General features: G+C 48.0%; 1 protein-coding gene and 1 non-coding gene across 3 annotated transcripts; both read left to right on the forward strand.

Moving 5' to 3' along the window:
* Positions 1-215: 215 nt before the first annotated feature.
* On the forward strand, positions 216-13,353 carry RAPGEFL1 (Rap guanine nucleotide exchange factor like 1). Of its 2 annotated transcripts, XM_011383053.2 has the most exons (15): positions 216-1,079; positions 3,911-3,989; positions 4,848-4,983; positions 5,210-5,307; positions 7,007-7,119; positions 7,359-7,526; positions 8,195-8,292; positions 8,391-8,513; positions 9,074-9,252; positions 9,346-9,436; positions 9,959-10,009; positions 10,350-10,437; positions 10,625-10,689; positions 11,073-11,127; positions 11,373-13,353. In XM_011383053.2, exons 1-15 carry the CDS (start codon positions 560-562, stop codon positions 11,495-11,497), a joined length of 1,989 nt encoding a protein of 662 aa, XP_011381355.1. In that variant the 5' UTR covers positions 216-559; the 3' UTR covers positions 11,498-13,353. The 2 variants fall into 2 exon arrangements, with proteins under 2 accessions (XP_011381355.1, XP_011381356.1); XM_011383054.2 differs by lacking the exon at positions 7,359-7,526.
* Positions 13,354-17,974: 4,621 nt separating this feature from the next.
* On the forward strand, positions 17,975-18,081 carry LOC111732901. Its single transcript, XR_002777754.1, has one exon. It is a non-coding gene; the product is annotated as a U6 spliceosomal RNA (small nuclear RNA).
* Positions 18,082-23,498: the final 5,417 nt, after the last annotated feature.

A 23,498-nucleotide genomic window follows, 5' to 3' on the forward strand; every position in this document is an offset into this window, starting at 1 on the left:
CCAATGCTATTCAAGCCCTTACTGCTGCCCTTGTGATCATCCCCAACACCCAAGTTCAAGCCTAGCGCTGCCCAGGGGACGGACCCAGGAAGGACAGGGGCGGGGACTGGGCGGGGACTGGAGGAGGGGGTGCGGTCTCAATTCTGCCACCTTCCCCCGCCCCCTCTTCCCCCCGGTCAGAAGCGCAGCCGCCGCTGCTGTCGCGGCCGCGTCCTCTCAGGCTTGCGCTCCGCCCGCTGCCTCTGCCGCCGCAGCCCGGCCCAGGAACGCAGAGCCCGGGCACTGGCCCCGGAGCCTACCCACCCTTTGGATCCCGTGCCGGCTGCAGGCGGCATGAGGCGCCGCTAAGAACGGGTACTCCTTCCCTCTGGCACCTCCCCCGGCCACTGGCCACTGGACTCCGGCCAGCGAGCCTCAGGCACCTCTGGCCCCCAAACCGGCGCCTAGCACGGCCCTCTGCTCTGCCCCTCCGGCTCTGAGCATCGTGTCCCCGCCCCCCCCGCCCGCGCCTGGGACACCTGGGTCCCCCGGCGGCCCCTAGGAGAGGGGTGGGGGGGGCATGAAGCCGCTGGAGAAATTTCTGAAGAAACAGACGTCGCAGCTGGCGGGGCGAACGGTGGCTGGAGGTCCCGGCGGGGTTCCGGGGAGCTGCGGCGGGCCTGGAGGGGGTGGCGGACCTGGCGGGGGCGGCGGTCCAGCGGGGGGACCGCGGCCGCTGCAGCGGCGTCAGAGCGTGTCTCGACTGCTGCTCCCAGCTTTCCTACGGGAGCCCCCCGCTGAGCCGGGGCTGGAGCCGCCCCCGGAGGAAGAAGGGGGAGAACCGGCAGGGGTCGCAGAGGAGCTTGGCAGTGGGGGACCCTGTTGGCTGCAGCTAGAGGAGGTGCCGGGACCTGGACCTCTCGGGGGAGGGGGGCCCCTGCGCTCCCCTTCCTCGTACTCCTCCGATGAGCTTTCCCCCAGCGAGCCCCTGACTTCCCCGCCCTGGGCCCCCCTGGGCGCCCCTGAGCGGCCAGAGCATCTTCTAAACCGGGTCCTGGAGCGGCTGGCCGGAGGGGCCACCAGGGACAGCGCAGCCTCAGGTAAGGAGTTGGCCGGCTCATTCATCCTGGAGTAAGGGATTGTCACTTGGTTCCTCTTCCTTGCCCTTGGAAAGTAGGGGTGGCTCTGTGCTGGAGCCTCGGTGGGGGATTGAATGGTCAGCTGAAGTGGGGTAGAGGCCCATCAGAGGAACAGACCCTTCCACAGAAGAGAAGTGGCAGAGCCATCTTCCTCCCTATAGCAGACTCAACCACAGCTGGAGAAGCTGAACCTCTTTCTCTCCTTAAGCCACCCTTCCTTTCCCCTGGACATTTTATCCAGTCTCATGGGTCCCTGATATTGATTACCTCCTTCTGGGGCCCCAAAATTGGAGCCTGACACACTAAGATGGAGGCTGCCCGGAGCAGCCCATGCCACCCCTCCCCCCCGCCCAGAGGTGCCCAAGCCTGAAAGACCTTCCAGGATTCCCCAAATCTGTTTAGAAGCCCAGAGCAGAGGGCTGGCCCACTCAGTGAGGCAACACCAGACAGGCACAGGGCTCAAGCTGCCTTTTGGGCTTTGGCAAAGGGATACACTGTCCTTAGTAGCTTGTGGGTAAGGAAGCATTCTAGTTTTCTAGTTGGAGGCTGACTCAGAGGTGGTGTTGGGGGAGAGCCGGCTGGGCAGACATCAGGGCCCTGCAGCATTCAGGGGGGTCTGAGCCCCTCCAACTCCCGCCCTTTCCATGGCAGGCCTCAGCACACAGCCTCTTTCAGAAATAATAACCACACCCTGAGAGGCTTATTCCCTAAACGATGATGCTATTTCACCACTCCCCACCAGCAGCCCTACTAAGGGGACTTTGAGGAAACTGAAGCCCCAAATGGCTGGTTAGTGGTTGAAATAGAAGACCTGTGGGTCTTTAGGTCTAGCTCTCAGCATTTCACTAAGCCTAGCAGGGTTTGGGGATTGGGAGCCTTGGTTGAAGATCTCAAGGGGGGTTTCATACTTTGCTCTCAGATCTCTGCAGGGAGCCCTAGCCTAGGTGTGTAGAATGGGGCTCCACTCTCTTAGATTTTTCTCAAGACCAGGGTCCTTTCCTTTGGTTCAGGCTGTAGCTGCCCTGGGGAGCTGACACCTTTTGGATTTAATTAGAAAAGTATCAGACACACACAGCTCTCCTAACCATAACTTCCCACCTACACCACACACCCTGTGTCTCTATGACACATTCCCTGGGGAGGCTGTGCATTGGACCAGAGCCTGCCTTGGAAGAGACAGATGCCAAACTGTAGCCCCCACAGCAATATCATCCCTACTCTGCCCCATGCTCCTCTTCCTTTGCTCTGGCTTACCTCTCCTGTGGGATAAAGAGTATAGGAAGGATGTTGGGCACCCCTATTCCTAGTCCCCATCCCTGGAGCTGGACATCAAGGTGAGGGAGAAGAGAGGCTCTCAGACTCACTTTAAGAACACAGCAGGATAGCTGGACAGAAAAGGAAAAGGAGAAACTGTCTTTATGATGCCTGGTGCCACAGACTTTGCTCAGTCTCCCCTGTGGAAGACTCCTGAATTGATTGTCACCTGTATTATCTGGCCTGGCAAGCTGGATTCCCAGAGTAACTGGTTTGGGAAAACCCAGACCAGTCCCAGAGTGAATAAGAATAAGCTTAACCTGCCACTCTGATATTCTCTAATGTAACTAATGTTCTCAAGCCGTTTTAGTTACCTCCCAGGGTGTGTGGGAGCAGGGACTTACAGAAGGTACCCCAAACTAGCCAGTCTCTTAAACATCTAAGCAGCCCATCTGACCCACTGGTTCTACCCTGACACTCTACTTGCCTCAGGAACAAAGGGAAGTGTAGGTTCTTAGTCCAGGCAAGGCCCTTCCAACCCTGGGCCTTGGTTTCTCATTTGTAAAATGAAAGAGTTGAAGTAGAGGATCTTGTGTTCTTCTCCTTCTATATCTTGATGGCTAGAATTGGAGGCCAGGGGATGGTGAGCCAAGGGCCAATAGAAACCTTGGTTTTGTCCTGAGGCAGTGCCTGCCTGGGGACCTGGCCCTAACCTGTCCTGGTGAAGACACCTGGCTCCCTCCCTACACCCAGCCTGTCTGTGTGTGCCAGGCGGCCCTGCCCCACCCCAGGGCTGGCTGCAAGTCAGGGCGACCTTGTACCTGGCTGACTGGCTGAGCCAGGCCCAGATGGGGGTGTGGAGGGGGAAAGGGTAGTAGGAGGAGCCACACTCCTCTACCTTCCATCATTAACCCTTCCATCTCTGGGCATCTAGAGGACTCAGGGTTTCCTTTTTTTAAAGGCTTTGGGATCAAAGAGATGGCAATCCTCCCTCTCTCTTTTAATGGGGCTGGTTCTCACCTGCCTAGCTGGAACTCAAAGCTGTTAAGTAGGGAGTGGGGAGGGGAGGAGGGATACCTGTGTACACACACCCTGCTGACCCTGACCTCTGTATTTGGAAGTTCTCTTTGTCTAGAGACCCTTCTGTGAGCTACCTCTTTGGGAGCAGGGGGCAGATCTTAGGCTTGGTGTATTATCTGACCAGCTTCCTACACACATTGAAGAGAAGTGGGTGTGGCCATTGAAGGGTGCCCCCTCCCTCCCCTCCAGCTGCCTTGGCAGCTGCCAACCCCACCCCCGCAGCGGCTGCCCAGAGCCTTCACACGTGTGTGCGTGTGTGCGTGTGTGTGTGTGTGTGTGTGTGTGTGTGCGCGCGTGCGCGCGCACGTGCGTTCACAGAGCATGACAGGGCAGGTGGCTGGGGCTCCAGTCTGGCAAACGAGGACTCACCCTTAGAGGCAAGAGAGGGGCGTGGTGAGTGCCCAGCTGGGTCCTGGAAGTGCCCTTCTGACATCAGTGGCGCCAATTGTTCTCTACAGATATCCTGCTGGATGACATCGTCCTCACCCATTCTCTCTTCCTCCCTACGGAGAAATTTCTGCAGGAGCTACACCAGTAATATCCTTTCGTGGAGCTAGCAAAAGGAGTGGTCAGGAGGGACTCATTATCTCCATCTCACACATGATGTCAGGGCCTAAGCTCTCCCTGAGAAAACATACTTGGGTTTTAGCCCCAGTTTTTCTACTCACCAGCTGTGTGACCTTGGGCAAATCACCTAACCTCCTGAGGCCTCAGTTTCCTATTCTGTAAAATGGGAGTAAATAGCACCTGCTCTGCCTACGTGTGGGCTGGGGCTGCTGTGGAGATAGATCTGATAGCAGATGTGGGAGTGCTTGGTAGATTGCAAAGCCCTGTACAAATGTAAGGTGTTATTATTCTATGAAGAATGCCTCTTTCCCCACTGAATTGTTACTCTAAACATCTGGTTGCCCAGTGAGTTATTACAGGGTCTGATGTAAACATCAGGTCACGGCTTCATTAGGGTCTACTAGAGACAAGCCACTGGCTGGGCTATGCATAGGGTCTCATTTAAGCATAGGGCCTCTCACTGAGTTATTTTAGGACCTAATTGTAACTGTCAGGCCACTGACTAGACTATCATAGGCTCTCTTTGAAACACCAGGCCTTACATTGAGGCATGGTCAGGTTTGTGGCTTTTATCAGCCTCCTATTCAGGTGTGGGCTGGTCAGAGGTTGGGTGGGTCCAGTGAGGGTATCCTCAAGAGAAATTCTCTGCCTACTTTGAGGAAAAACCTAGGTTGGGGCATGAGGGGTCTTGGTTCCAGGGACCCCTGGATCTCCTTTCTCCCTGGCTCCAAACTTAGAGAATATTCGGAGGTAGCTTAGCCTCTCATCTCCCTTCCTGGTTTCCTCAGGTCTGCCTGCCCAGAACTTTTTTCTTAACTTAGGGGTCAGCTTTGTTTGGGCAGGAGGCATGGAAGGCCCTGAGGGGCTGGGCCGGAAGCAGGCCTGTCTAGCCATGCTCCTTCATTTCTTGGACACCTACCAGGGGCTGCTGCAGGAGGAAGAGGGGGCCGGCCATATCATCAAGGTGGGACTGGGAAGAGAAGGTGGGTGAGCAGGCTATTAGCTCTGGAAGGGGTCCCCTTTGAAGGAGCCATACTCGTCAAACGGGATACTGGAAGAAAAAGATGTCAGTGGGCCCTAGCTTATATGGCTCTTCTATGCTTGAAGGCATAGAGACGCTGCTCCAGCCCTTACAGAGAGTAATGCTTGGGATGAGACCCCTGCCCTTACCTCTCTCCTCCTCTCCCCAGGATCTGTATCTGCTGATTATGAAGGATGAGTCCCTTTATCAGGACCTCCGTGAGGACACACTGAGGCTGCACCAGCTTGTGGAAACAGTGGAGCTAAAGTGAGGGGAATGGGTTGGGGAAGGGGACAGGAAAGAAGTCCTCCATGTTCCTGTCTTACAGGAGCTGCCTCTGGCCTTGTGGCTCCAATATGGTTTTATATCAGTCCCTTTCTCTTACTGGAGAGTAGCACAAAGCACTGTCTCAAATCGCTTTTTTGTCCATTCTCCCATCCATTTATTTGTCAGTCTAATGGTGTACTGGTAAATATTTAACAACGAGCACGTCAGGAAAAAGGACCCTGATTTGTAGCTTTTGCTGATTTCTATGGTGGAAATTCTCTTACCATACCTGATTTCAGGCTATCCACATGACATCACGGAATGTGAAGTTGGGAAGAGATGTGCAGACCATTATGTAGGATTTTTACCTTACAAATAATGTAGATATAAATAACCTGAAGAGCATAGATAATAGTGAAACGTAGTAAAATAATTAAGAAATTACTTTTTCAGTAATAATTTGGCTGTAAGATTAGAAACACACACATATTTTTTAATGGTTTTATTTAAAAACCAGTTAGCAAAATCCTCCAAAATTTAAAAATGCACTTTCATGAGCCAATGTGAGCTGGCTTTAGAACACCACTGTATGCAAGCATGCATGCATGCATGCATGCATCCATCCATCTAGCCATCCATCCATCCCCTTCGGCCCTTTCATTTGCTCTCCACTCCATCCCCACCACTACAACCCTTGTTTAGGCCTCATTATCTCTCACCTGGATTATTGCTACGGCCTCCTATCCAGGGCTTCAGTGTATGGTCTTGTGTCCTCTCCTTTCTTATGTTGACACCAGAGAGATCTTTCCAACTTGACATCATGCTCCTGTTTCAAAAACATCCATGGCTCCCCATTGCCTACAAGACAAAGCTTCAACATCCTAGCACAGTATTTAGAACTCTTCTCTTTCTGCCTTCTGCTAATCCTTCCCATTTCATCTCCCACATCCCCCTATACCCATGACATTTCCTATATACCCCATTCCCTGAACTCCGGTGCTTTCTCAACTATATGGTTTATTCCAGAAGGACCTCCTCCCACCCCCTCCTCTTCCTGTTGTCCTTTAAGGGCTAGGTCAAATCCCATCTTCTTAATGAAAGCTTCCCAGATCCTCTTTTTAGGAGTAGCTTTCTCCCTCCCCCATACCAACATAACTCTCCTTGTACCTTTGTTATAATACCTAACACCTCCCGCCTTATGTTAGAAGTAGCTGCGTGCACATCTGTCTCTCTCCCAGACTGTGAAGTCCTTGCTGGCAAAATTCAGCAAATAGCTGGTGACTTACACCTGCCATGTGCCAAGCAATGTGCTGGGCCTGGAGGATGAAAAAAAAATTCAGTAAGAACTAATCCCAGCCCTCAAAAGCTCTCAATCTTGTAGAAGAGATAAGACATGAACCTAAACAAATATTAGCTGAGGCAAAAAAAAAAAAGAAAAGAAAAGAAAAAAGAAAAAGTAACCTATCCTGCTGAGTGGGATGAATCAGAGAAGAATTCATAGAAGAGGTGGCATTTGATTTGGGTCACTCAGACAGTTGTCCCTGCTGGCCAATGTCCTCTCTTCTGATCCCCTTCACCATTCTCTGAACCTGACGCCACTGCCTCCTTGACCTAGTTCTGATATCCTTGCTTGATGTAGCCTGCCTGGCGCTCCATATGCCTGGCAGGGCTTCCTGATGCCTAGCTGTATCCATGCCAGGATCCCAGAGGAGACTCAGCCACCCAGCAAGCAGGTGAAGCCACTCTTTCGCCACTTCCGTCGGATAGACTCCTGTCTGCAGACCCGAGTGGCCTTCCGGGGCTCCGATGAGAGTGAGTGTGGACATTAGGAGGGGCAGGGGTCTCTGGGTCTTGGGACCCCTCTGTTGAATGTCCCTGGGTAGTAGAACCATTCTTTTTACTGCATCTTTCTCAGAGGCCAACCAATATAGGGTTAGGGGTGGGTTGGGATGGGGAACAGAGGTGCCCTGGACGAGACTGTGCCAGTGCTGCCATTCTGCCTTCCGATAAAAAACAAAAAAACAAAAAAACACCTTCCTGTCTCTGTCCAGTCTTCTGCCGGGTCTACATGCCTGACCACTCTTATGTGACCATACGCAGCCGCCTCTCAGCGTCTGTGCAGGACATTTTGGGCTCTGTGACGGAGAAACTGCAGTACTCGGAAGAGCCTGCGGGGCGTGAGGATTCTCTCATCCTGGTAGCTGTGGCCTCCTCTGGAGGTGAGGGTCAGGAAGAGCTGGGCTGGGGCCCAGGAGAGAAACTCACAAGCTTAGTGCCCTGGAGTGGGGCAAAACTGACTTTTAGGCCCTGGCTACTCAGAACCAGCCACCAAATGAGCAGCATTTGGGAGCTTTTTAAAAATGCAGCATTTCAGACCTGCTGATTTGGAATGTAACTTTTAACAAGATCCCCAGTCTATTCTATGAACATCAAAGTTTAGGAAGCACTGGTCCAGGATACTTGGATGATGATCTGGGTGCCTGCCTCTAACTCGCCTTGGGACCTAGTCCTTTAACCCCCTGAAGTACCTAAGGATCCTATGTTTCCAATTTCTGTGGAAAGGCAAAAAGCCTGCAGTGTAACCATAGCCTTATTTCCTTCTATCATGGGGAAAATAAATCCTGCTTTTCCAGTGTCACAGGGATGAAAGAATGAGAGAAGGGCTGAGAAAGAACATTGGGAGCAAAAAAGAGGTTATAAATGCAAAAGAAATCGTTATTTGAAAAACTTGAGGGAAACATGGCATACACTGGTGATAACACAAATCCCATTAGTCTAGAATGTGTCTATGCAGGTGAGGAGTTTCTGAATGGGATGGAGACAGTGGCTGGGATGTGTGAGGGTGCAGGTGGCCGGGGCTGAGGCAGAGCAGCTCGTTCTTCTGCAGAAAAGGTCCTTCTCCAGCCGACCGAAGACTGTGTCTTCACCACATTGGGCATCAACAGCCACCTATTTGCCTGCACTCGAGACAGCTATGAGTCCTTGGTAAGAATGTCTTCACAAGGCCTTGGCGGGACCGAGGACTGTGAGGATCTGTGAGCAGAAACTCAGAAGCCCAGACCTGTGCCCCTGCCTGCCACCAGGTGCCGCTCCCTGAGGAAATCCAGGTCTCTCCTGGAGACACCGAGATCCACCGAGTGGAGCCTGAGGACATAGCCAACCACCTTACTGCCTTCCACTGGGAGCTGTTCAGATGTGTGCACGAGGTGGGCACTGAGGCTGGTGCTGTGCTGGGGGCCTGGAGGGAGAAATGTGCCAAATGTGGGGGCTTGGAGGGAGGCAGTGTCTGCAGCTAAAGTCCCAGTTTAGAAAGCTCACTTTGCAGCATGCCCTCCAGCAATGCACTGTAGAACCTTTCTAAGCCTTTGTTCCTGCATCTGAGAAAAAAAAAAAAAAAAAAAAAGCCAGCAGAGAGAGAGAACCCCTAGCATGATGGTTCAGGGCCCAAGTGCTGCGTACAATGAACTTGACCCATGGTTTGTATTTGAAAAATATTCACTATTAAAGAAATAAAGCAATGACTATAACGTCTATCAGGTGGTTCAAGTGCCCCGCACCTAGTAAATTCTCAATAGATAGTGGAATATTATTCACGTTGGCTGTTTTTTTCCCCCATCTCTGTCGCATCTTGTCCTGTCTCCGTTTTTTCTATTTTCTACTCCTCCCGCCCCCGCCCTCCTGCCTTTCTGTCCTCACCATTTTGCACTGCCATCTTCCCACCCACTCCCCCTACGCCCTGGCCGCCCCTTCACCACCGTGGGTGCAGCTGGAGTTCGTGGACTACGTGTTCCACGGGGAGCGCGGCCGCCGGGAGACCGCTAACCTGGAGCTGCTGCTGCAGCGCTGCAGTGAGGTCACCCACTGGGTGGCCACCGAGGTGCTACTCTGCGAGGCCGCGGGCAAGCGCGCGCAGCTGCTCAAAAAGTTCATCAAGATCGCTGCCATGTGAGTGCGGCTGGCTGGGGAGCCCAAGCGCGGACATCGGGCCTGCAACCGGGCCACCTGAGCGCCCACTGACCCCTTCTCCCAACCCCGCAGCTGCAAGCAGAATCAGGACCTGCTGTCCTTCTACGCCGTGGTTATGGGACTGGACAACGCCGCGGTCAGCCGCCTGAGGCTCACCTGGGAGGTGATGCGACCTCTTCCCTTTCCTCTGCTCGCGTGTATGCTGGCCCACCTGGGGATCTTGGCCTCCAGCCTCAGTCTTGACATCCTGGGCTCACCCCAATTGGAAGGAGGCGCCCTCTTCTGGCAGATAGAATCCAGGGCTCACAGCTGGGCTAACCGACCCTGTCCTCGCGCAGATTAGGAACAAGGCAGAATCCCGCCTGAGTGGGAGGGCAGGCAGCCCAGGCCAGGTCGCTGATTTGGCTGTTGGATTTCAGCGCGCACTCAGTGAGGCACCGTGGTGCATGGCACATGCATAAGCAGAGACCTTTATTTCTCCTGAATAATTCATTCCTCTGGGCTGCTTCCAGCTCCCCAGACCCATCCGAGAACGGCTCCACTTCCGCACTCACCTGCTTCCCAGCCTTCTTCAAGACACTCAGACCCTTTCCTCCTCTAACACCTGGGGATTAGTCAGAAGCTCCCATAAAACCCAAGGAGCTCCTTTCTGACATTCCTTCTCCTTCCTTCAAACTCTCTGCAGAAGCTGCCAGGGAAATTCAAGAACTTGTTCCGCAAATTTGAGAACTTGACAGTAAGTGGGTTTGGCTCTTTTATCTGCCCCTGGACTTGTACCCCAGAGACTCTCTGTTCCCATAAACGTCCCTCAAGCTTCCCTTTCAAGGTTTTTAGTGCCTAGGACCCCCCACCCACACCCCCACCACTACCATGCTGGAGGATTGTTACGCTGTTTCCCCTGGAGGAGCGGGGAGAGTAGTCAAGCTCCACCCCAGCACACTCCCAGCACACATCCATTCACACTCCTATCTGATTGGAGATGTTAGCTAGGGCAGGGGGATGAGGGAGGGAATGGGAGATGTCTTTGGGGTACACTGGCCTATCTGTCCCTTTATCCCTCTTCCGTGGAATGCCAGGACCCTTGCAGGAACCACAAAAGCTACCGAGACGTGATCTCCAAGATGAAAGCCCCCGTGATTCCTTTCGTGCCTCTGATTCTCAAAGGTGAGTGTCTTCCCAAATTGTGCTCCTCTATCCACATTCTTCATGCCCCAGTTCTGACTCTCAGTCCCCTCCCAACTCTGCTCTGAGTGCCCACAGGAGAGGAGGTCCCCAAGACTGAGTGAATTCCAAGGGAGGGGAAGGTCCCTTTGGACTGCCTCTCTTACTTTATTCTCTCCCCATCCCCTAGACCTGACTTTCCTGCATGAAGGGAGTAAGACCCTTGTGGATGGTTTGGTGAACATCGAGAAGCTGGTGAGTGGCACTGACAGCCCCAATCCCATGAGTTGGGGGGCTGGCATCCTCCCCCTCTCCTGGCACCCCCCCCTAAAGACAGCAGCCTTTCTCCATGGTGCCCAGCTTGCCTGACAGACTCCCAGCTATCTTCCTGGTGGCATCACTGTGGCAACCCACCCACGGGTGGCAAAGCTAACAGGCAACTTGAGGGGCAACTCTACCTCCCCCTCATCTGGCATCCTATTATGCCCATTTCTTTGGTTTTTCAGAGACCCTCCAGAATTGGGGACTGGAGGAAATAAAACCAACAGAGATGGAGGTTGAAGGAAGGGGAGCATGAGGCGGGGGTGGGGGGAGCATCTTTCTGCCCTTTGCAGGCCTCATTCCTTGTCCTCTCGCAGCATTCAGTGGCCGAAAAAGTGAGGACAGTCCGCAAATACCGGAGCCGGCCCCTTTGTGAGTATATGGGGTTCTGAGAGCATTACAAGTAGAGCTTTGACTAAGTGGGACAGTTCCGGGGAGAATTCCCAGTTCAAATGTTTATTTCCTTAAACTCGTCAGTCCTCCATTCTCTCCTTGGCCTCCCCAGGGGCCCTCCTGCCCAACACCTGCCCCGATCTGCACCCTTCTCCTCTGGCTGGTATGTGTATAGAGGAAGAAGGGAGACTAGCAGCCTGATCCCCTCTCTCTTGACATTCCAGGCCTGGATATGGAGGCATCCCCCCATCACCTGCAGACCAAGGCTTATGTACGCCAGTTCCAAGTCATCGACAACCAGAACCTCCTCTTTGAGCTTTCCTACAAGCTGGAGGCTAATAGTCAGTGAGAACAGAGGTTTTAGTCGGTCCCCACCAGGGTCCTCAGGCACCTGGCACTCAAGCACTTTGCACGAAGTCCCAACCCACCTCCGACATCTTTCCCTTGGAACAACTTCCCGCCCCACGTGGAAGAGTTGGATGAACTGACGCCTAGACTCATAAGCCTGTTCATCCTGCTGAAGTCCTCTCCCTCTTGCTCCTTTAAGCAAAACTATACTCTGCTGTTTCCTGCTTTTGCAGGAAAAGGAGGCAGAAAGCTTCTTCCTCTGTCCCCTCCCATCGAGGTCTGTTCCAGAGATAGAGTTTGCAACCTCCTCTTCCCAAGCAAGAAGGAAAGCTGTCCACCCTCCACATCTCCCTCGCAGAGCGGAATTGGGGGCGGGACTGGCAGCCTTCCTCTCCACCACCAGTCCGGCTTCTCCCTGGTCAGGACTGTACCCGCCCCCCTGAATATTATATTGCCCTTGTGTGTGTGTGTGTGTGTGTGTGTGTGTGTCCCTTTAAAGAGGAGTGTATCTGGTAATTGAGGGAGGATGTTGTGTGTGCTGTGGGTGGAGAGGGGGTCCTTTTGTTTGGTGCTACCCTTGTCTACTCTGCCCCTGGGTCGGTGTGGTGTGGGGTGCTTTCCCCGCTCCCCCCCTCGCCCACTCCTGCTCAGTTCCTCGTGCTGCCCTGCAATCCCAGGCTTGTGGGTGAAGCTGCTTGTGACAGGGAGCAGCAGCAGGCAGGAGTGTTTACCCATCTGCTCTTTTGAGTCCCCCAGTCAGGCCTCCTGAAGGTCCATGGGTGGGCTCCAATGGGAGGATAAAGGATGCTCAGGGAAACACAGGCCTCGGCTGCCTATGGGACCCTCCCTCTGTGTTACAGTGGGGTAGGGCATGGTGGTATCAGGAGGTAGGCGTGCCTGCTGCCCATACTCTTGCTTCTGGGGTGTCTCACTGCTAAGAAGGGAGTTATCATCCCTCTTCTGGCTCTGTGTGTGACACCAAGAACATGATCTCTATCCCCTTCCCTGTTTTGACTCCCCCTTGGTCTTCCTCATCAAAGCTGGGGTGGGATGGACTCTTGTACCTGGGGCAGACAGACCCCCAAAGTGGGGGGGAGGGAATAGCAGAGACAGTAAAGGCAAACTGGACTCTAGTGATGCCTTTATTACCTCTCTGCTTCCCCTCCCTCTCCCATCATGGGCTTCTAGGGCTGAGGGGTGCAGGGGCTCCTGGCAGCTACTGGGTGAGGTGTCCTGGCACAGTCTCACCCTCTTTCCCTTCTGAAGAGGCAGCAGCGGCAGCAGCAGCAAAATCAGTTGCTGCTCCTGCTCTGAGGGTGTATATATTTTTTATCAAAAGCTCTGGAATTGTAAATTTATTTTTTAAAACTAAGAGGGAAAGAGCCTTGTATCATATGTAAACAATGTATCATAGATTATGTTGTACAGTCCCTTTTATACAGTGGCCTGTCTTGTTCCTGCCACAAAAAATATCTATGGATTCCTCACCCCCACCCCCAAAAACACAGAAGCTGTGTCCCACCCCCTCCTTTTCTTCCAGACAGTGACCAAGGCCCCCCTCCTGCTTCCTGCCTCTTTCTTACAATTGCAGATGCCCCATCCTCTCCCTGCAGCCCCGACCCCTCTCCGCAGCCTTCTCACTCCAGCTCCCACAATCTCCACGAACGCTGGGGCCCACTGGTCCGGTCTTGGCTGCTGCCCTCTCCTAGCCTTGACACCTGCCCTGCTGCCTCCCAAGGGGCTCCCGGACCCCTCCCTGTGCCCACAGCTTTAACAGAGTGAACTGTGTGTACTGTACAAGCTCAGTTGTCTTTGCCGAAACTGCTGGATGGAGAAAAAGCCGATAAAGTCTATGAATCAACCCATCTGCTGTTCTCCATTCTGTTTCTTTGAGGCTAGGGAAGAGCCGATGGAGGGGAGAGGGGACTGTATCTCAATGTGCTGGGCTCTTCAACAGAATCGTTCTGGAGTGACATTGAAAATGTGGATGAGAGGAAAATGTGCCAGCCTCATGAGACATGTCATATAGTGCCTGGAACTTGGAAGAGTAAATGTTTTAGTTCTTACATGTTTCAGGTGCCAGAGATACGTGATCTTATTTAATTCTAATACTATAAGGAGGAAGATGGAGGCTGGGCAGTCTTAGCATAAGGTCCAAGTGACCGGGCAAGCGATGGGGTGGACCTGAGCCTCTAACCCAGATCTGTCCACTGCAGACAGCAAGCACTCTTCACAAAAACAATATTTACCAGTTAGATATAAGGTGTGGGGCATCCAGAACCTAAGCTCCAGGAGACATCATGTACTCAAACAGCTGCACATGAGGGCTTAACCTTCTCTCGTCCTGTATCTGTTATTTCCTCAATGTTCTGACTTTCAGAAAATAGTCCTTTCATCCACCCAGGTTGTCTAGGCGAGAATATAGGACTCATCCTTAATGGCTATTTCTCTCATCCCTCATTTATCTTATTGGCCAGTCCCATTGGCTACAATTCTAGAATATATCCTGGATATATATATGTGTGTGTGTATGTATATATATACATGGACACACATATCCTCGATTGTCCACTTCTTTATGACTCCTCTATTACCACTTACTGCAAACCACTTTTATGCCTTCCCTCGGCAACTACACAAGCCTCCTACCTGGGCTCTTAGCTTCCTCAATCCAACTCGCCCCTAATCCCACCAGTCGGTTCTCTACACTGCAGCCAGAGTGCTCTTTTAGAAACATAAATCAGACCATGTATGGCTAAAATTAAAAAGAGTGGCAATGCAAAGTGTCAGTGAGGTTGTGGAGCAAGCGGAACTTTTAGACACTGCTAGTGGTAGTGTAAAGTGGTCCAGACACTTTGGAAAATTGTCTGGAAGCACTTACTCAAACTAAATGTATACCTCAACTCTGACCTAGCATTTCTGCTCCCTCCTAGATGCATAACCAAGAGAAATTAGTACTTATGTTCACCAAAAGACATGGACAGCAATGATCATAGCAGTTTTATTTATGATAGAGAAATTGGAAAAAAAACCAGTGTCCTTCAACGGGCGAATGGACAAATCAATTATGGTGTATTCTTACAGTGGAATACCACATAGCAACAAAAAAGAACAAATAACCTGCACGAATGAATCTCACAGTCATAATACTGAGTAAAAGAAGCCAGACACATAAGACTACATACTGTATGATTCTATTTAAGAAGTTCAAGATCAAGCGAAATTAATCTATGGCAATAGAAGTAAAAATAATGGTTATTCAATAGGGTGGGAGAGAGTATTGATTGGGGAAGGGCATAAAGAAATCCTCTGTGGTGATAGAAATGTTCTATATCTTGACCTCGGGGTGGTCACGTGTGTGTGTGTGTGTGTGTGTGTGTGTGTGTGTGTGTTCCCTGAGTTGTTCATGTGAGATTTATACATTTCACTCAGTTATTCTATACCTCAACCAAAACAATTCAGATCATAACACTTCCTGTTTTTTGATAATGCTTACGTTACAAATCAAAATCCACCCCCCACTCTTACCCCATCTCCCCTCACTCACTCCATACCAGCCACACTGATTGCTTTATGAAACACTCATTCTCATTTCAGGGATTTTACCTTTGCTCATTCCTGAGCCTTTCCTGGCCTCTCTGATCCCACCCACCCCACCCCTCACTTTCTTCCTCTTATCCTCCTGTATTTTCTTAAAGGCATTTATCGCTACCTGACATCATGTGTACTTTGTTGTGTACTTGCTTCATGGTTACTCCCCCACTAGGATGTTCACTCCATGAGTCTGTCTTGTTCACTATTCAGTACCTTGAACAGTACCTGGTGCAGAGAGGACACTCAATACATGCTCGCTGAATAAATAAATTAGGTTGGTTGAAATAGGAGCTGCAGAGTGAGACAAGACACAAGATGATAGGTGCTCTGGGAATTAAGCCAAGGAGATTTGCTACTGATCTAGAGATGGTGGGTCGGGTATAATAAGACAAAACTTTTTGGAAGAGGTGACACAGGTCTTGAAGCAGCGTAGGGTTTGATGGTAAAAGTGTGGAAGTGGGAAGTCAGAAGGGCAGAAAGAGTGATATGGATTATTCCCCTCATTCCCATCTCAATCATTGTCAGACCCGTCAGGCATCTTTCGGGGGTGATGATAACAGTTGACATTTGGGATAGTGCCCTTTGTCACTCGCTATGCTGGGCTTATGTGCGTTCTCTCATTTTATCTTCGCAACAAATTCAGGAGGTTGGCTCTATCAGCTCTACTTTCTAGATGAGAACTGAGGTTCCAAGAGATTTCTCATTAGAGACACGGAGAGACCAAGTCTCTAGCCCTGAGTCTCACAGCTAACAGGGATTTGAAACCAGTTATTCTGACTCCAGAACCACAGTTTAAGCTCTGCACAATCCTAGGATATTGCATAAGTGAGAAACATCCACCTGTGCTCACCAGCAGTGGCCACCTGACTACCGCTGGTGGACTATCCTTTCTGGTCCCTTCCATCCCTCCTGTGTTCTGCCTCCTTGTGGAGAGAGTGACTGAGAGACACAGAGGTGGTCAAAGGGTTCTGTGGGCTGGGTGGGGAGAGGATAAGCTTACTTAATAGCATTGCATCTCCTAGGCTGGTCTAGCAATGAACAAAGAGGTGACAATAATTTGGAGTGGTCAGAAGACCAGCATAATAAGATGCTCTTTTGAGTAGGTGCATGAAGAGAGGAGAGTGAAGAATTGAAGCAGTGCCCTTTTAATCCAGTAGGTGTCGCCATTAAGGTTACTTACTCACCACGCTTGGGAATAGGGAAGAGGCATGGGCCAGGGAGAGGGGGTTAGTTAGAGCATTGCTTGTGGGTCTCTTGAGCTTCTCTGAGAGTCAAAAATTTGATCAGGATAACTCGTATCTTTCATTCTCTCCCTCTCTACTGGCTTTTTCCCATTTAGCATTTAAACCCTCTCATGCCTGCTCTAGCTCCTGTCCCCTCTCTTCAGTTCACAAAGAAACTTTTTCAAAGAATCTTCACTTCCTCATCTCCCATTCATTCCTTTTTTTATTTTGCCTTGTTTCCCCCACTTTTCATCATGAAAAATTGCAAACATAAAAATGTTGAAAGATTAGTACAATGAATACTCAAACCTTTCCAGATTCTATAATTAACATTTTGCTAAATTTGCTTTTGTTCTCTATGTGTTTCTCTCTCTCCACACACACACACACACACACACACACACACACACACACACACACACACACTTTTTCTTTTGCCAAGCTATTTGAAAGTGAGTTGCAAACATTACATCACTTCACTCCTAATAGCTTCAGCAAGAATATTCTAAGAATAAGGATATTCTCTTACGCATCTACCATACCATTATCATACCTAAGAAAATCAACATATTTCTATGATATCATCTAATATCCAGTCCATATTTAATTTCTCCAGGTTGTCTCAAAAATATCTTCTAAAAAACTTAAGAAAAAAACCTTCCCGATTCAATTTAGTTCCATGCATTGCATTTGGTTGTTATATCGCTTTAGTCGCTTTTAATCTAGAATAGTTCATTTTCTTTTCTTTTTTTTTCAATGACATTGACTTTTAGAAGTCTAGGACAGATGTCCTGTAAAATGTCCCAAATTCTTTACTTGTTTGATTGTTTCTCCACGCCCTTGTTTGCTTGCACCTTTATCCTTTCTGTAGAGTATAAGATATCAGTTGTGTCTATAGCAAATTGTCCAATACAAATATTAGGTGAGTCACGTACGTAATTTAAATATTAATGAGGTATTTTACGTTCTGGGTTTTTTTTATGAGTTTTGAAATCTTGTGTGTCTTTTATACTTACAGCATATTTCAATTAGGATTAGTCACATTTTAATTGTTTAATATCCACAAATGGCCAGTGGCCCCCAAATTGGATAACATAGTTTTAGTGGTTTTTCTGGAGCATAAATATTCTAGAGAAGAATACTTTATAGGTGATAATGGCATTACACCAGGAGGATGGCCCATATTAATGATGGCTGAGTTTGACTCCTGGTTAAGGGGAGACTACCAGACCTGTCCCTTAAAATGATACTTTTTTTTTCTCTTTGCAGTCAGTATGCGGTGATTTTTGCATCTTGCAAATATCCTGTGTATCACAATCATTCATTCTTGTTAAGAAGTTATTTTTAAATGCATTGTGTAACATTTTAATCATATAGAAAGTTTAAAGATTAATATAATGAACACCCGTGTCTCCACCACCCCGCTTAGGAAATGAAAACTTACCCTACAGCTGAGGCCCCTGGTACCTGGGGTCCTTAATCACATCCTCTTCCTTTCCTCCCACTTTTCTGAGTGTGGTATCATTTCTACGCATTTTTGTGAACTTTTACCACATATGTATAAATCTCAAGACCATATAATGTTTTGCATTTTTTTGAGTAACAGTTTTAAGATATAATTCACATACCATATAATTCACCTATTTAAAGCGTATAGTTCAGTGCTCACTTCAGCAGCACATATACTAAAATTAGAACAATACAGAGAAGATTAGCATGGCCCCTGCACAAGGATGACACTCAAATTCGTGAAGCGTTCCGTATTTTTAGCAACACTTGTAGTAAGTGGTCTGCCTAGTGTATTTGACAGCCAGAGGGGATCACTTTTAACATTCCTGTCCTTTATGTAACAAAATTATTTCCAGTAATTATTGTGCAATGATCTGTAACAATCATTATTTTCTTATTTATTCTCTGGTTTTAAAATAAAACAAAGCTATTAAAAGAATAAATGTCAATTAAAAAAAAGTGTGCAGTTCAATGGCTTTTAGCATATCTACAGAGTTGTGCAACAATCACCATAATCAATTTTAGAACATTTTCATCACCCCAAAAAGAAACTCCCTGTACAAGAATGTTTGTAGCAGCATTATTCCAAATAGCCAAAAAGTGGGAATAATTCAATGTTAATTGACGAATGGGTAAACTAAATGTGGTATAGCCATAAAACAGAATATTATTTGGCCATAAAAAGGAATGAAGTACTAATATATGTTACAACATGAATACACCTTGAAAATATTATGCTCAGTGAAAGCCAGATACAAAAGGACAAATATTGTATGATTCCATTTATATGAAATGTCCAGCATAGGCAAATCCGCAGAGACAGAGAGTGAATTTGTGGTTGCCAGGGGATAGGAGGAGAGAAGAATTAGGAGAGACTGCTAATGGGTTTTTTTGTCGGGGGGGGGGGGGGGGGGGGGGGGGGGGGGGGGGCGGAGGTGATGAAAATATCCCAGAATTAGATAGTGGTGAGGACTGCATAATGTTGGGAATACACTAAAAACTACTCAATCATACACTTTAAAGTGGTTAAAATGGTTTAACATTATGTGAATTTTATTTGCCTGATTTGTCGACATATCACTCCAGTTTCTGCTCTCATCTTCACACTGAGTTCTCCCCTGTGTGTGTCTCTGTGTACTCCCCTCTTCTTATAAGGACCCCAGTCATTGGATTTAGGGCCCACCCTAATCTAATGTGACCTCATCTTAACCTAGCATGACCTCAATTTAACTAATTACATCTGCAAAAAACTTAGTTCTGAATAAGGTCAAATTCTGAGGTTCTTGGTGAATGTGAAATTTTAGAGGACACTATTCAACCCACCATAAGATTCTTTGCTCATTTTTCAACTGGGTTGTTATTCTTTTAATTAGTGAGTTTTAAGAGTTTTTTACATTTGCACATTTTTAAACTTTAATACTGCTTGCAGTGTTCAGCAACTTGCCCCTGCCTTGACATTATGCATTCATACAGGTCAATATGTTTAACTCTAAGTGTGTGTGTGTGTGTGTGTGTGTGTGTGTGTGTGTGTGTGTGTAACTTTAGTTTGGTTTTGTTGCTCTGTTTCCCTTTTATTCTTCAACCCAGTGCATCTGGCTTCACCATCATTACTCACTGAAACCATGCCTATCAGAGTCACTGATTCCCATGTTACCAAGTCCAAGGGACACTTATCTTATTGTTCTCTCTCTGGCATTTGATATTTCTGACCATTCTTCCCCCTTGAACACTCATTATTGTTTCCAAAACACTATGCTCTAAGAACTTCCCTCTGTCCTCTTTCTCAGTCTCCCTTGCTGGCCCTCTCCCCAGCTTGGTCCTTCCTGGGAGCATAGAGTTCCTTGGGTCTGTCTGAAGCCTTCTTCTCTTCCCACTATACACCTGGGCTTAGATTTCATCCATATATTTTTGTTTGAGGATCTAGTGCTGCATAACAAATTATTCCAAATTTAATGGCTAAAAACAATGACCATTTTATAATTTCCCATGGTCCTCTGGGTTGATGGGGGTCACTGCTGGACAGTTCTGCTGTCTGACTTGGGTGTCCCATGTGGCTGCAATCAGAAGGTGTCTGGAGCTGGAATGTCCAAGATGGCTGGCTCACCCATCTTGCACCCTGGGGGAACAGCTGGAATACTCTTTCTCTCCATGTCAGTGCCTCTCCCTCCAGGTGGCCTGTACAGCAGCGTAGCTGATTTCTCACATGGGAGTTTAAGGGTCTCCAAAACACAAGTGTGGAAGCTGCTAGGTCTTCTTAAGACTTACTTCTGGACCTAGTATAGCCTCACTTCTACTTCATTAAAGGGAGTCACAGGCCAGCCCAAAATCCATGAATATGAGGAGTCCTGGGTCTTTGTGATGCAGAACAGGGCAGATTTCCCCGAGTTGAGGGGAGACCAAGCTCTGCATTGAGAGGGAAGAGGCTTCTTGGTGGAGAGAGTAAAAAAAGAATTCAAACACCTGCCAAAGTTAGAGTTAAAAGGAATGTTTATTAAAGGAGGAGAAAAGCAAAGACTAGAGACAGCAAAGGCAAAAGCCAAGACAAGGAAAAAAGCCCAGAGTGTGGGGGGCATCCAGTTTCTATTTCATTCTTTAGTTCCTGTGAGTTACAGTTTAAAGACTTTGTTTACCCATTTTCCTTTGATATGGACATACAGAGAGGACGGGTAAGAGTATGTAGGTGAAAAGGTAAGAATATGTAGCGTGAAAGGCCCTGCTGGCAGTTCCCAAGCTTTAATCCATAGGCTCCCTATGGTTTTAGCCATAGGGAATGAATAATTTTATTTTGTGTAAGGTGCCACTTAAAGACTTTGCTTTTCCTGTTTTCCCTTCAGGGTGTGGGGAAATCGGTTGTTAGCACTACCAGCAGAAATCTTCCTTCGTTCCAGCAGGTTTCTTCCTGGTCAGCATATTGCAGTCTCTGAATATTGCTTCATTTAACATTTTAGTTCTTTTGCCTCTTCCCTACATTATTTGGGCTCTTTGGAGGCTGGCTACCACAGTTAATGAGTCCCAAATTGCTAGGATTGCTTTTCTAAGTTCCAGACCCAACATCCACTGGCCTACTGGACCTCTCTTCTCTAATCCCCCAGCTTCCTGCCCTGCTCCAGCCCTTTCTCTTCCTTCTTGACTCTCTCCAGCTAAGTGTTGGCATCACCTGCGCGTAGGAATTCAAGCTAGAAACTTGGAAATCATCTATGGCTCCTCCTCTTTGCAAGTGTGTACACAGTTCACTTGCATTCCATTTAGTCTTATCTCCATTTTGCAGATGAGGAGCCTGAGGCTAGTGGAGGTTGAATAATCTGCCCAAAGTCTCTCTCTTAGTGGTGGGCGGAACTAAGATCTGAGGCCTTGGGTTCTGCAAACAGGGAGACCCGCCTCCAAAGCTTTTGTGTCCAGTCGGTGTCCAGCTGCCACTCAGTGCAGGCAACCATCATTTCTCACTTAGATGTCCACAGCAGCATCCTAACTGCTATTCTCGCCTCCAACCTGACCCCATTTAATCCATCCCCCACGCTTTAGTCGGAGGGATCTTTCTAGAAAGCAAAGTGGGTTTTGGCACTTCTCAGCTTAAACTTGTCAATGGTTTTCCTCTTGCCCTCAAGAAAATATTTAACTTTTCACAATAGATAATAACATCCTTTACAAATTGGCCCCTGTTAACTTAACAGTGTATAGTATAGGGCAGTGGTTCACCATGGGGGAATTTTGGAAATTTGTGGAGATCTTTCTGTTTGTCACAATGATAAAGACATACTACTAACATTTGGTGGCTAAGGGTCTGGAATGCTAGAGTGCTCCAATGTGAGGGACAGATTCACACAACCAAGAATTATCCTGGGTTCCACATGGCTTTAAATATCCTACTAGACATTCCATGCAAAAAAAATCAATTATCCCTTGAGTCTAGAATCTATCTCCATTAACTTTATACCCAAGGGAGGAGAGCACAGGTTCATTTCTGGTACACCCTTGCCATGAGGATGTAGTCCTTTGGGGTCTCATCTTATGAAGGGAGACTCTCCTCTTAAGCTCTCCTGTTAAGGAGGTTCTGGGGTGGTTTCTTTCTGGTGAGACACTGATGAAAGCTCAGGTTCACCTAGCAGGCAAGTGTCCCCAGAGCAAAAATCTGCTTTAGTGTTCCACCTACCTTTGTGTGTGTCCCCTACCTTCACTTACTTTGTTTTGCCCTGAAAATTCCTTACTTTTTCATCAAGGAATTTAAGATTTTAAAATATTATGATCAGGATTTTTAGCTGTTTGTAGGGAATTCTCTAAGATACTTAGCTAATCATATTATCAGAAAAGGGAATTGCAAAAATGAAATATTTTTGTACGTAGTTAATATAATGTCTTTTATAAAAATATAACTACTGTGTTGTTTTGTGTTATTCAAAACTTTAATAAGAGTTGTCCACCATTTTGGAAAATCACATCATAAATGACAATGCCCTTAGGTCGGTCTGCACTTGTCCCTGTCACATTCTTAGTGGTTCTAGGGATGAATGTACGCATCTATTATCTTCCAGTGTAGAGATGCCTGAGCATTGGCATATTGAAATGCCTTCCTCTTATTTGTCTTATGTTCAGCACATTATACTGATTTGTTTTTTGAAATCAGATGTTATATTATTTGTTGATTTCTCTTTGGGATAGTAAAGCTGAGTTACAACATTGTTGTTATAATAAAGGGACATTGGGTCTGGTAGGGTGCAGGGTCATTTTGTACACAGAGACTCTGGAAATGGTTCTGCTACTTTGTCGGTATGTGATTTTCAGCAATATGATGAACCTTGTCGTGTCTCAGTTTGTTCATCTGTAAAATGGAGTGAAGATTAAATGAGTTATGACATATGAAGTTATGACAATGCCTGGCACATGGTAAGTGCTAATGAATGTTAGATGTTATGATTACTTCAACCTAATTTCTTGCCTCTCCTATAGTTCTAGCTTTAACCACATCAAATGCTTTGTTTTAAGAATGTGCTATGATTCTCGTTTTGCACATACTCTCCTTTTGCCTTGAAATAATTTTCCTATTCTCTGCCCCTGGCCAACTCTTATTTAACTATCAGCCCTCACTAGGTGTTACTTTCTTTATGAAGCCCACACTTACCACCCCAAGTCTGGGTGAGATGCCTCTGTATACCACCCCAATGGCTGGCTACCATTATCACAGTGTGATGTTACAGAGAATGGGGGCTTACATTAGTTACAGTGGGCAGGGAATGCCCTCTGAGGAGGAGACATTTGAGCTAAAAGGAGGAAAAAGCAGAGTACAGCTGCTAATACAAAGGCCATGAGGGACCACTTGGTGTGTTGCAGTGATAGAAAGCAGATCTGCACAGTGAATAGTGAGCAAGAAGGAGACAAAATAAAAATGAGGTTGAAGAGCTGGGAGTTTAAATCCACCATCTCCTTGGCCCAATTGCCCCACCTTCAGGCACGCAGGACCACATACCAGAACAACTTTACCTTTGTACCCACTGATTCCAATGTCTGGAATGTGTTCCTTGTCTTCTCTGATTAATAATAAAATTCTACTCATCCTTCAAAGCTGAGTTTAAAACTATTTATGAAACCTTCTCCCATTCCTTAGCAGGAATTAATCACTCCCTTGCCTGATGTCCCAGAGTCCATATGCTTTCATGGCACTCATCACATGCCGACTGATAT

This window comes from Pteropus vampyrus, unplaced genomic scaffold, assembly GCF_000151845.1.
Source record: "Pteropus vampyrus isolate Shadow unplaced genomic scaffold, Pvam_2.0 Scaffold503, whole genome shotgun sequence".
Taxonomy (NCBI): domain Eukaryota; kingdom Metazoa; phylum Chordata; class Mammalia; order Chiroptera; family Pteropodidae; genus Pteropus; species Pteropus vampyrus.

Excerpts from the sequence above, each read along its gene's own strand:
- RAPGEFL1 (XM_011383053.2), top strand. The coding sequence starts at position 560 with ATGAAGCCGCTGGAGAAATTTCTGAAGAAACAGACGTCGCAGCTGGCG. Across the intron at positions 3,990-4,847 it reads CTGCAGGAGCTACACCAGTA|CTTTGTTTGGGCAGGAGGCA; the intron begins ATATCCTTTCGT and ends CTTAGGGGTCAG. Across the intron at positions 4,984-5,209 it reads GGGCCGGCCATATCATCAAG|GATCTGTATCTGCTGATTAT; the intron begins GTGGGACTGGGA and ends TCCTCTCCCCAG.